At 36.8% G+C, this 13,989-nt stretch overlaps 2 protein-coding genes across 2 annotated transcripts; both read left to right on the forward strand.

The window, feature by feature from the left end:
* Positions 1 to 1,760: 1,760 nt before the first annotated feature.
* Positions 1,761 to 4,152, forward strand: crygdl.7.S (crystallin gamma D like gene 7 S homeolog). The gene is made up of 3 exons (XM_018242825.2): positions 1,761 to 2,302; positions 3,105 to 3,347; positions 3,814 to 4,152. The coding sequence occupies exons 1-3, from the start codon at positions 2,294 to 2,296 to the stop codon at positions 4,087 to 4,089; spliced, it is 528 nt and encodes a 175-aa protein (XP_018098314.1). The 5' UTR covers positions 1,761 to 2,293; the 3' UTR covers positions 4,090 to 4,152.
* A 5,602-nt stretch (positions 4,153 to 9,754) lies between these two features.
* On the forward strand, positions 9,755 to 11,869 carry crygdl.8.S (crystallin gamma D like gene 8 S homeolog). Its single transcript, XM_018242828.2, has 3 exons — positions 9,755 to 9,906; positions 10,754 to 10,996; positions 11,525 to 11,869. The coding sequence occupies exons 1-3, from the start codon at positions 9,898 to 9,900 to the stop codon at positions 11,798 to 11,800; spliced, it is 528 nt and encodes a 175-aa protein (XP_018098317.1). The 5' UTR covers positions 9,755 to 9,897; the 3' UTR covers positions 11,801 to 11,869.
* The last annotated feature ends 2,120 nt before the right edge of the window (positions 11,870 to 13,989 follow it).

The following is a 13,989-nucleotide window of genomic DNA, read 5'->3' on the forward strand; positions in this document are numbered from 1 at the left end:
AGTATCAAGGGTAATAAATGAGAAGGAACTCACCAGATCAGACGGGTGGCCCGGGTGCATCGCCCCAAGCCCCTAGCTATAGGTGAGTCACAGTCAGTAGAAAAGATTTGACGAGCACTCCATTCACCCATTCGATTAAAAGAAGTAAATGTTTATTTCAACATATTAAAAACATCCATTCCCTGATACGTAGTCATAGGTATTACATACACATGCAGCCAACGGCTTTTTAAACTAACATTCCGACATGATCTCAGCAATTGATTTGAGTTAAAACAGATTAGGGCATATTAACCCTTTTGCTGGTGAAAAAGTGAAAAAACTTTACTTCAATATTTTACATTTGGAATAAATAACTAAATAAATCTATTCATTGCATTTTAGTGTTATCTTCTTATTTCTGATGCGGTAAAACCTTCTAATAGATATTCATTGAGGTTACGATCTCATCAAATAAATAAATAAATTCATTGCATTGTTGCGCTGACTTCTTATCTCTAATGCCGTAAAAGATTTTTCATTTGACAGAGGTCCATGGAGGTTACGATTCCATCCACTAACATTTCTTCTACTTACAGTCCATATAAATTAAGTTTCAGTTAAAGTAAGCCTTATATAAATTACATATTCCTCCTGACATGTTTTACCAGACATGACCTATCTTTCTAAAGTATTTAATTCATTAAGTTTTTTACGTTTTTTGACTTTTTTAATGAAGCGTCACTTAAAGAAAATTTAAATATTTGAAACAATCAATATGTATGATAAATGAAAATTCATGAATTTAAAAACATGTCATGTCATGTTGCTTAAAATAGAAGAGACTTCTTGAAACATTAGGGTGACACAAGTTAGTATTTTTGAATCCAACAAGGAATATCCTTCAGGATTGGCAAACCCTGACAACAGGAATGATACCTAATGATCAAGTGCTGCCAAGTAAAGTATTCACTAGTATGCTTGAAAAATTACACTATGGTGTATATTGATCAAAAAGTGACGTTAGAGATCACCACAGTCTTTTAGAGTGAAATTCTTCTACTCTCTATTCATTTCTATGGGATTTTTAAAAGAATATTTATCAATGGGTGAAAGTAAAAGTTCATTCTTTGATAAAAACGGCTTTCAAAATCCCATAGAAATGAATGGAGAGTGGTAGAATTTCACTCTATCGGACTGTGGCAATCTCTAACTTCACTCTTTGATAAATAAACCCCTATGAGTCAGATTTACTAAAGGGTAAAGTGGCCGTCGCTACCGAAAATTCACCAGAAACCCATTATACAGGGAGATTGCCAATTCACCAACAGGCACAGACAACAATTCGCTAGCAAAAGAGACCATCACACTCTATCGCCAGGCAACCTTTCGCTCAGGCAAATGGTCATTGGTCAATAAAATTCAGATTTTATTGAATGTTACCTCTTTCGCCAGAGTTGACTTTGCCACCTCAGACCTGGTGAACTGCTAAAATGAAGCTAAATTTCCCTCAATCTTATGTCACTTACATCATATCCTGTCTGTCAAAAATGCATTAAAGTTGAAAAAATGCTGGTGACTTTTCCTTTTTTTTAAAGCGGGATTGCCTGCAAAATTCCTAACTTGAACTTTTTTGGATTAATATTTTTCCCCAGACATTTGAGGGCCATGGAACATTCATTTTACAGTGGGCTCATGTCTAGGGCATTATATGATCTCTTTTGTCTTTATTAAGGTTCCTTGGACATTTGTTATAAAAAGTGGCCACTTCAAGCATTTGCCCCAACATCTGTAATAAAGACATCCATACGACTTTAATGTACCCGCCCTATTCAAATTGACATAAGTGTAAGACCACTAGCAACTTTTAGTTAGCAAATCTTAGCTATGAAATGCTTGCACTGAAAAATTATCGCTAGAGAAAAATCGTTAGCATTTGGCACCAAGGACACAACATTGCATTTTAGTGAAATAGCGAAGTGGTAATGAATTTGCGCCTGGCAAAGTGTGCGAATCGGTTGCTGGCAACAATTCGCCCTTTAGTAAATCTGCACCTATGAATAGACTCTGTTCCACTGCTGAGTTGTGGACAACTTGTAGTTGTCCACCTACAAACATTTGACAATTGGAAATGCAGGGTAGCTCTTTCTGTCACAACACAACATTGAACACAATACAATACAAAAGGTCTTTACCTTCCTAGACAAAAACAAAAGCTCTAGGCTCAGCTAATACAGACAGCAGCAATACAGGACATATATAAAGGCTGCTTCATCTCTCCATTCCATTGCACTGAAACTTCCAATCAATCAAAATGGGAAAGGTAAGCCAAATCTTTAACATTATGGTGGTTTTTAAAAATTTTAGAACTCGTGCTTACATGTATGTTTAATCTGTTGTTTGTAAATGGCATTGTACATTTTAGAATTCCTATTCCATTTAAAGGAAAACTATACCCCTCACAATGTAGGTCTCTAAAAAATATCACATAAAACAGCTTAAATGTTAAATCCAGCTTCATCAAAAAACTATTTTTTTTAGCAGTATGTGCTTTGTCACCCCCTGGGATCATACAATCCAAGGTGCACACACACAAACCAAGGGAATACCTAGTAATGGACAAAATTCTGTCTTTTGCTCCCGTACTTCTTCCTGTTACAGTTAGAGCTGCGTTACTTTTGGTCAGGTGACCTATGTGGGAGCCCAGAGACAATCACAAAATGGTTGCTCAAGGGAAATGATTTAATAGGCAATATTTACTGATATCTATATTGCAGTTTGGCGAGATTCGTTAATAGGCCACATTTTATAATATAAACTATCTGTTGCTTAAGTGTTCATTTTGGGTGTATAGTTTTCCTAAATGAAAACAATTACATAAGAGCCAAATAATAGCAATTACAATTATTCACATTGAATAAAATAGGAAACAAGTTGCACCAAATACATATTTTTCATGTCCACCTTTCTTAGGAAATGTACCAAACCCCCACATTGCATACATCATTTAATCAGTGCCTGAGATCTTTGTAGCAGGATTACAGTCAAATGTATTTTTCCCAATTGCCAGCAAAATAAGATTAATAACAGTGTTTTTAGAAAAATAACATATCAATATTTTTCAGATCTTCTTCTACGAGGAAAGGAACTTCCAAGGCCGCCACTATGAGTGTGGCTCAGAATGTTCTGACCTGTCCTCATACTTCAATCGCTGCAACTCCATCAGGGTACAGGGTGGAAACTGGATCCTCTATGAGCACCCCAGTTACAGAGGACACCAGTATTATCTCTGGCAAGGAGAATACCCAGACCTTCAGAGATGGATGGGCTTCAATGACAACATCAGGTCCTGTCGCTTTATTCCTCAAGTAAGTGTTATTGATGATTACACAACCTATAGCCAGAATTTCACTTTAGCTGTATGAAAACCAGCAGGAGTTCTGGGAAAATGTTTACCAGTTTTAGGGAATAGCTTTTATTTAGAAGCTTAATCATAAATTTTGAAAAAAAATCTGAACTAATCCAACCAAAATGTCCTTTATAATATTCCTACACTTTCCAGAAGTAAGAGAAAATAATTACAGTTTTATGTTAAAACGTGCAATTAAAATATTTAACCTTAAGTTTAAAAACAGTTATTCAAAATATACTCACTGATATTACATACATATGATCAAAACCTGTAGAACAGTAGGGAAAAAAATTTAAAAGCTACAGAAAATTAAAAGATGTCAATAAAATAGTTTCCAAATAGTACAAAGTAGGTAAAGTGTTTTTAAACCATCAAATGGCATGCTTTGACAATGTCTCTACATTTCCTTTTTATTTCTAAAGCACAATGGCCAATACAAAATGAGAATCTACGAAAGAGGAGACTACCAAGGGCAGATGATGGAGTTCTTTGATGACTGCCCCAATACTTATGATCGATTCCGTTTCAATGACATTCACTCCTGCAATGTGTTTGATGGACACTGGATGTTCTACGAGGAACCCAACTACAGGGGGCGTCAATACTACCTGAGACCTGGCGAATACAGGAAATACAGTGACTGGGGAGCCTCAAGCCCCAGAATTGGATCATTCAGGAGAGTTTATCACAAGTTTTAAATCAATTCAAACATTTACTAATATATTTGTATTAGTTCAATAAGTTCAATTAAAGGAACATGCTTCAAACTACTTGTGTGTGTGTTATTGATTTACTTATTTATACATGCAGTAGCATTTTAGGTCAAATCGCAATGTATATAATAATAAATAAGGATGTTTTTATTTGCCTGAAAATGTCCAGTTAACTTTTTAAAATATTCCCAAAACATAACCATTTAGGGTAAAATATGGGTCTGACCACTTCTTTGGAATGTTCATTTCGTCAATTCTTAAGTTTGATAAATCAGCAAACATTTAACAGCTGATCACTGGAGTATTAAAGTATTAAATGCTTAGGCGTTGAACATGCCATGCAGAAGATATCAAAAGGAATCTCAAAATGATTAAAATTTAATGATAACATTTTAAAAAAAACTTTTAGGCTCCCCAAAGTGTGCTATATTGCTGTTACCCCTCAGGGGCACTGACAGTTTTAGCATATTTATTATTCTTAAACGTTAAAATGATTTTACTATGGGGTGCAACAACTTTAAGTTATTCTGCTGGACGTCAATCAGACTCCAGTGAATGCAACAACATGGATTTATTATCAGTGGCCCTGATCACCTGGCCAATTTATCATAAGGAGCTCTGCAGACTGGATTATCCATTAGTTACTTGAATGGGATAACAATAACTGCACTACTAAAAATGATATTTTACCACTATGCTATATGTAACAGTTTTCACAGATTAAATTTGGTAATTTTTAATACAAAATTATCAAAATCACATAAAATATAAATAACCACAACATATATAAATGACTGGTAAATTGCTATAAACTCTATCAATCATTTTCAATAGTTTATAGAGAGTGACTCAAAAGACATCTGATATGTAGATTCCCTTTAAGCAAAATAAGATAAATTATGCTCACTAACTGTTGTTAAATAAAAGTTGTAAGACAACACACTTACCATATTTATATACAGCATATTTTTAACCTATCACTTATCTACTGTGATAATGACATTTAAGTGTTAAAACTAGTCAGAAACAGCCAGGGCCAGAACTAGGGGTAGGCAGAGTAGGCACGTTCCTAGGGCGGGGGGGGCACCAGACACATACCTTTCACTGCTGCCTACCCTAGTCCAGTCTGCAGATTCTTGTTGTTTTGCTTTTTTGTGCACATACGCGAGGGAAGGGGGGCGTTCATACTTGCAGCTGGAGTGACGCGGGTATTCAGCGCACATGCACTTTTGATCATGTATAAGCACTCATGTACATGAGCAGCGGAGGGGGCTATGCGGCCGGCCAGATTGCCTGGGACATCTGCCTGGCCTAGCCCGGCCCTGGATATCTCTGTCCTTTGTCAATCAATGTATAAAAAAATGTGCATGAAAAGCCCCAAGGGAAAAATCACAGGGAACAAAAATCTTGCGAGATTACACCTCCGATCTGTTAGTGTCTGCACTACTATACAAATGGGTCCTATGTGATCACAAAGACATCTGAAAGTCCCAATGACGTTGCTGTATACAAACTAACCAAATTTATTGCTTATGGTCCTCAGACCATCAATTTTTTTTCTAAATTTCAAATCTAAAACCACCAACTCGAATTTAAATTGAGATGTATCACTCGACCCTAGAAACAGTTTTAATTTAACTATTCTCCACCTAAAACCTGCGGAGTCCATGTAGAACTCAATTGCTCTTGAACTATTTGAAGATGTTAATAATAGCGATGAAGTTTCGCTGCAAAAATGACATAGACTCCAAAAAAACTTTGCGCATCAAAATAAATGTGATGCGCAAAAGTTGTTTGTGGTTTTTTTGGAGGAAAATAATTCCAATTTGATTTGAGTTTTCAGGTCGGGACTATTCAATCAAATTTTAGACGTTCAAATTTTTTCATGAATAACATACCATTCAAATTGTGAATAAAATCAAATTTATTAGAGCTTAAAAGTTTAAAAAAGTTAACAGTGTACCACAACCAGAGGATGACCCAATTCATGTACAATGAAAGTAAATAACACGTCAGTTTTAAAAAAAAAAAAAGTTAAAAAAAAATCACATTACTCTAAGGCAGGGATCCCCAACCTTTTGAACCCATGAGCAACATTCAGAAGTAAAAGGAGTTGGGGAGCAACACAAGCATGAAAATGTTCTTGGGGTGCCAAATAAGGGCTGTGATTGGCTATTTGGTAGCCCCTATGTGGATTGTCAACCTACATTGAGGCTCTGTTTGGCAGTGCACATGGTTTTTATACAACCAAAACTTGCCTCCAAGCCTGGAATTCAAAAATAAGCTCCTGCTTTGAGGCCATTGGAAGCAACATCCAAGGGGTTGGAGAGCAACATGTTGCTCATGAGCTACTGGTTGGGGATCACTGCTCTAAGGGGTAGATTTATCAAGGGTCGAACTGAAAAAACGATTTAAAAAAAACTAAAATTTTGAGCTATTTTTTGTACTTCTACTAGGGAATGGACCAAATTCGATTAGCATTTGAAAAGATTTGAAATTTATCATGTACTGTCTCTTTAACACTTTCACTTCGACCATTAGCCATCTAAAACCTGCCAAATTGCTGTTTTAGCCTATGGGGGACCTCCTAGAACCCATATGGAGTCAATTGGTAGAATTTGAATCTAATTTGTTCGAATATGATGTTTCTTCAATTCGTACAATTCGAATTCTAATACATTTTGGTTGGTCTTTTTTTATTTGAAGCTTGAAGTTTTTTTTTTTATTCGAAATTCGACCCTTGATAAATCTGCCCCTAAAATTTCACCTTTGATAAATAACCCCCTAAGTGTTCATCTTTTAACACTCTAGTGTGCGCAGGCACAGCCAGCTAACTTTCAATCATGCTAGTGAAAGTCATGCTCTTTAGGCAGTGCTGTTCTTTTTAAATATATTAAAATGCTATAACCATTATTTGTATATAAATGTTAAAAAATTTGGAGGAGTTCGGCAAACACAAACAGAGCGTTGTGGGAGCACCCACATTGCTAAGTAGAAATGTATATAAGTATAAGGGAAGTGCTACTGATATAACCATATGGGTCAGTGCACATTCCCTGGGCCCCTGTCTAAGTAATTCAGTAGATATGCAAATGCATGTGTTAACAAACACAGGGGTTTTTTAGTTACAAAGTCATGATCATAAAGTCGGCAAACATTATCTCATGATGCTCTGCTGGTTGCTGGTCTGCTGGTTGCTAATACTATAGAGAAAGCTGACTGCTTCATCTGAAGTTACGCCATTGGTAGGAGGCATGTGGGGAAACACTTAAGTGAATAGATGGTCGCTTAAGATAGATAGAAGAGACTTCTTGAAACATTAGGGTGACACTAGTTAGTATTTTTGAATCCAACAAGGAATATCCTTCAGGATTGGCAAATCCTGACAACAGGAATGATACCTAATGATCAAGTGCTGCCAAGTAAAGTATTCACTAGTATGCTTGAAAAATTACACTATGGTGTATATTGATCATAAAGTGAAGTTAGAGATCACTACAGTCCTCTAAAGCAGTGCTGTCCAACTTCTATGGTACCGAGGGTCGGAATTTTCCCAATCTACATGGTGGAGGGCCGATAACAGAAGCCAGTGTTAGCCACTCCCTTTTTTAGACCACACCCACATTAAACCACACCCATGTTACCGCAAGACTATGTCCACATTAATAGAACACCAAAAAACCAAATGGTTGTTGCTCACTGCAGGGATCCGGGCCGGAACTAGGGGTAGGCAGAGTAGGCGGCTGTCTAGGGCGCCATCATTGAGGGGCGCACTTTTTTCAAGCGCTTATTAATAATTTGTTTCAGTAATCATGGTCACCCGGTTGGGTGGAATCCATCTCCTTCCCCTTCTCCCTCTTGCCAGCAAGTAATAGCTCCTTCTGTGTGGTGCACCTTGATGTGTATACCTGCGTCAATGACGTCACTGTTGTGATGACAGAGAGAGGCAGAGAGCTGGCGGCCTGCTTGGTGTGGCTCGCACTTGCTGCTCTCAGCCTTGCACAGTTGCACTGAACTGAAGACATTCTTTCTATTACTGTAAAATGTGAAGCTTCCTGCTGGCACAGCCAGGTACAGATTTGGGGCCCATATGTTTGCTGTTGCTGCTGGGCGCTGGCACAGGTACATAAATAATTGGGGGCAATATGACGTGATCAGATTTATTTTTGGCTGCTGCTGACACAGGTAAAGATAGGAAGCAATATGATGGCTGCAGGAGGGCTGTATGATGGATGGCTGCTGAGCTTGCTGGTACAGGTATGGGGGACAGTAATATAAATGAAAAAGTGTTGTACACTTTCTTGCTCTCTTTATTTAAAAACCATGAGGGAAATGGTAATGCAGGACAGGGGGCACTGATTGAAGCTCTTGCCTAGGGTGTCAAACTACCTTGTGCCTGCCCTGGCAAGGATGTCACTCATATGTGAAAAAAGTTAAGTTATATTAAGACATACCCATAAATCCATATGCCTCCCCCTCCCCTGTGTTTAATACAGTACCCCAGCATATGATTAAACACCACGGGGCCACCAGTTGGACAGCCCTGCTCTAGAGTTAAATTCCATCACTCCATTCATTTGTATGGGATTTTTAAAAGAGTATTTATCAATGGGTGAAAGTAAAAGTTCATCCTTTGATAAATACACCTTTCAAAATCCTATAGAAATGAATGGAGAGTGGCGGAATTTCACTAGAGGACTGCACCGATCTCTAACTTCACTCTTTGATAAATATACCCCTATGGGTCAGATTTACTAAAGGGCGAAGTGGCCGACTCTAGTGAAAATTCACCAGAAACCCAATGCACAGGTGTCGGATTTATGCTGCTATAGTCTTCCAGGGATATAAGATTCTCAGCCACGATGAGTAAGTCCCTCTTGGATTTGAATAAATACTTACTCAAATCGAGCCTGGCCCCGAAGTTCCCCCTGGGCCTGACTTGAACCAAACAGATTCTCTCAGGAAATTAACCAGACAGCTTTATTTGAGGTATACATTAATAGAATAAGAATATTACAATACAAAGTATTAAATAATAGCTCACATGTCCTGAAAGCTTGTGAGGACGTTGGGGGACAATAAGCAATACAACAGATGACTATTTAACCATTTCTTCTTCCATGGGGCTGATCCAGAGGCATCCAATCATCATTTTTGTTTTAGCATAACTGTGTCACTATTTCCATCTTAGGGACAGACTCACAGTCTCAGTACAAAAGCCAAATAAGGTGCAACTACTGTGTCAGCACAGTGTCCAGAATGGTATCTATGCTGTCGTTTCTGAGACGATGTGTCTTGCTTGGCCTTGCACTATACTTGTGATATGAGACAACAGATGTATTCCTTGTTCTGTGCAAACATTCTACATTCTTATAACAGAATGGCCTTTAACCTTGAGCTTCTTCTACAACACAGCAATTCTGTATTTAGTGTTGTGTTCTATAATCTTTGTTCTTTAATAATAACCACTTATGGCTTAAATCTAAAACTCTGATATCTACAACAGGAAGATTGCAAATTCAACAGGCGCAGACAACAATTCGCTAGCGAAAGAGACCATCATTATTGGAAACGCAGGGTAGCTCATTAGATAATCTATGGAACATAGGTGCCAGAAATAACTGTCACAACACAACATGGAACACAATACAATACAAAAGGTCTTTACATTTACCTTACTAGACAAAAACAAAAGCTCTAGGCTCAGCTTATACAGACAGCAGCAATACAGGACATATATAAAGGCTGCTTCATCTCTCCATTCCATTGCACTGAAACTTCCAATCAATCAAAATGGGAAAGGTAAGCTAAAATCTTTAACATTCTGGTGGTTTTTACACACTTTAGAACTCGTGCTTACATGTATGTTTAATCTGTTATTTGTGAATGGCATTGTACATTTAAGAATTCCTATTCCGTTTAATGGAAAACTATACCCCTCACAATGTAGGTCTCTATAAGAAATATCACATAAAATAGCTGAAATGTTAAATCCAGCTTCATGAAAATTTTATTTTTTAGCAGTATGCTTTGTTTAATCAAAAATAGAAAATTGCCATTTTAAGAACTAAGGGTCACCACCTGGGATCATACAATTCATGGTGCACACACACAAACCAAGGGAATACTTATTAATGTACAAAATTCTGTCTTTTGCTCCCACACTTCTTCCTGTTACAGTTAGAGCTGCGTTACTTCTGGTCAGGTGACCTCTGAGGGATCCCAGAGACCATCACATAATGGTTGCTCAAGGGAAATGATTTAATAGGGCAATATTTACTGATATCTATATTGCAGTTTGGTGAGATTCTTTAATAGGCCACAAATTATGATATAAACTATCTGTTGCTTAAGTGTTCATTTTGGGTGCATAGTTTTCCTAAATAAAAACAATTACATAGGAGCCAAATAATAGCAATTACAATTATTCACATTGAATAAAATAGGAAACAATTTGCACCAAATACATATTTTTCATGGCCACCTATCTTAGGAAATGTACCAAACCCCCACATTGCATACATACATCATTTAATCACTGCCTGAGATCTTTGTAGCAGGATTACAGTCATATGTATTTTTCCCAATTGCCAGCAAAATAAGATTAATAACAGCGTTTTTAGTATAATAACATATCAATATTTTTCAGATCTTCTTCTACGAGGAAAGGAACTTCCAAGGCCGCCACTATGAGTGTGGCTCAGAATGTTCTGACCTGTCCTCATACTTCAATCGCTGCAACTCCATCAGGGTACAGGGTGGAAACTGGATCCTCTATGAGCACCCCAGTTACAGGGGACACCAGTATTATCTCTGGCAAGGAGAATACCCAGACTTTCAGAGATGGATGGGCTTCAATGACAACATCAGGTCCTGTCGCTTTATTCCTCAAGTAAGTGTTATTGACGATTACACAACCTATAGCCAGAATTTCACTTTATTTGTATGAAAACCAGCAGGAGTTCTGGGAAAACGCTTACCAGTTTTAGAGAATAGCCTTTATTTAGAAGCTTAATCATTAGTTTGGGAAAAAAAATCTAATCCAAAAATCTAATCCAAACCAAAATGTCTTTTATAAAATTCCTACAGTTTCCAGAAGTAAGAGAAACTAATTACAGTTTTTTGTTAAAACATGCAATTAAAATATTTAACGTTAAATATAAAAACAGTTATTCATAACAAAGTCATTTTTTTGAAGGAACCCTGGTATAATATGTTATGACTGCAAAATACTGTCATCACTGATATTACATACATATGATCAAAAACTGTAGAACAGTAGGGAAAAAATGTAAAAGCTACAGAAATTTCAATGCCAATAAAACAGTTTCCATATAGTACAAAGTAGGTAAAGTATTTTTGCAACCATCAAATGGCATGCTTTGACAATGTCTCTACATTTCCTTTTCTATTTCTAAAGCACAATGGCCAATACAAAATGAGAATCTACGAAAGAGGAGACTACCAAGGGCAGATGATGGAGTTCTTTGATGACTGCCCCAATACTTATGATCGATTCCGTTTCAATGACATTCACTCCTGCAATGTGTTTGATGGACACTGGATGTTCTACGAGGAACCCAACTACAGGGGCCGTCAATACTACCTGAGACCTGGCGAATACAGGAAATACAGTGACTGGGGAGCCTCAAGCCCCAGAATTGGATCATTCAGGAGAGTTTATCACAAGTTTTAAATCAACTCAAACATTTACTAATACATTTGTATTTGTTCAATAAGTTAAATTAAAGCAACATGCTTCTAATTACTTGTGTGTTATTTATTTATTTATTTATACATGCAGTAGTGTCTAAGGTCAAATCATTCATTTATGATTTAATAAATAAGGATGTTTTTATTTGCCTGAAAATGTCCAGTTAATGTTATAAATATTCCCAAAATATAACCATTTAGGGTAAAATATGGGTCTGACCAGTTGGTTGGAATGATCATTTCTTCAATTCTTGAGTTTGATAAATCAGCAAACATTTAGCAGCTGATCACTGGCCTATTAAAGTATTAAATGCTTAGGCATTGAACATGTCATGCAGCAGAGATCAAAAGGAATCTCAAAATGATTAAATTTCAAAGATAAAAAAAAGTGTGCTACATTGCTGTTACCCCTCAGGAGACTTAAGGGGCCCCTGTAGGGCACTGACAGTTTTAGCATACAGTATTTATTCATTTTGAAACTTTAATAGGGCCCTAAAATGGTGCAACAACTTTAAGTTATTCTGCTGGACATCAATCAGACTTCAGTGAATGCAACAACAAGGATTTATTATCAGTGGCCCTGATCATCTGGCCAATTTATCATAAGGAGCTCTGCACACTGGATTATCCATTAGTTATATGTATGGGATAACAATAACTGCACTTCAAAAATGATGTATATGAACTGTACCACTATGCTATATGTAACAATTTTCATAGATCAAACTTGTTAATTTTTAATACAAAATTATCACAATCACAGAAAATATAAATAACCACAAAATATATAAATGACTGGTAAAATGCTATAAACTCTATCAATCATTTTCAATAGTTTATAGAGAGTGACTCAAAAAGACAGCTATGTATGATATGTAGATTCCCTTTAAGCAAAATAAGATAAATTATGCTCACTTGCTGTTGCTAAATAAAAGTTGTAAGACAACACACTTACTATATTTATATACAGCATATTTTTTCTTAATTAACTTATCACTTATTTACTGTGAGTAATGACATTTAAGTGTTAAAACTAGTCAGAAACAGCCAGGTCAAGAACTATGGGTAGGCAGAGTAGGCATGTTCCTAGGGCGTAAAGGTTGGGGGGCCCTACCCCAGTCCGGTCTAAAGAGTCTTGTTGTGATGCTTGTTTGTGCACATACACAAGGGAAGGGGGCGTTCATACTTGCGCCTGGAGTGACGCAGCCATTCAGCATGCATGCACTTGCGATCATGTTTTCGCACTGATGTACGCGAGCGGCGGAGGGGTTATGCGGCCGGCCAGATTGCCTGGGACATCTGCCGGGCCTGGCCTGGCCTGGCCCTGGATACCTCTGTCCTTTTTCAATGAATGTATACAAAAATGTTCACGAAAAGCCCCAAGGGAAAAACCATAGGGATCCAAAATCTTGCGACTTTACTCCCCTTTTGATCTGTTAGTGGGATAAAAGAGAAAATGAATATAAAGAGGAATCGTATCTGTCTGCACTACTATACAAATGGGTCCTATGTGTTCATCAAGACATCTGCAAGTCCCAATGATGTTGCAGTACACAAATTCTATGTATTTATTTTTAATGCTCCTCAGACCCTCAATTTTTTTTGGGTCAAAATTCACAAATTCCAATTTAAAACCACTAACTCGAATTTGAATCAAAATGTATCACTTGACCCTGGAAACAGTTCTAATTCAACTATTCTCCACCTAAAACCTGCTGAGTTCATGTAGAAATCAATGGCTCTTGAACTATTTGAAGATGTTAATATTAGTGATGTGACAACATTTTGCCAAGTTTATCTGCAAAAATGACACCAATGGGAGAAAAAAATGTTGCGTGTCAAAAAAAATGCAAAAGTCATTTTCTATTTTGGAGGAAACCAATTCGAATTTGATTGGATTTTCAGAACTATTCAATCGAATTTTAGACGTTCAAATTTTTTCATAAATAACATACCATTCAAATTGTGAATGAAATCAAATTTATTAGTTTAAAAAGGTTAAAAAATATAACAGGGTACCGTAACCAGCGGACGACCAGATTCATGTACAATGAAAGTAAATAAAATATGTCAGTTTAAAAAAAAAAAGTTAAAAAAAATCACATTACTCTAAGAGGCAGATTTATCAAGGGTCTAAGTCAAAATTTGATTTAAAAAAATTGGATTTTGAGC

The sequence above is a fragment of the Xenopus laevis genome, chromosome 1S (assembly GCF_017654675.1).
Source record: "Xenopus laevis strain J_2021 chromosome 1S, Xenopus_laevis_v10.1, whole genome shotgun sequence".
In the NCBI taxonomy this organism is placed as follows: domain Eukaryota; kingdom Metazoa; phylum Chordata; class Amphibia; order Anura; family Pipidae; genus Xenopus; species Xenopus laevis.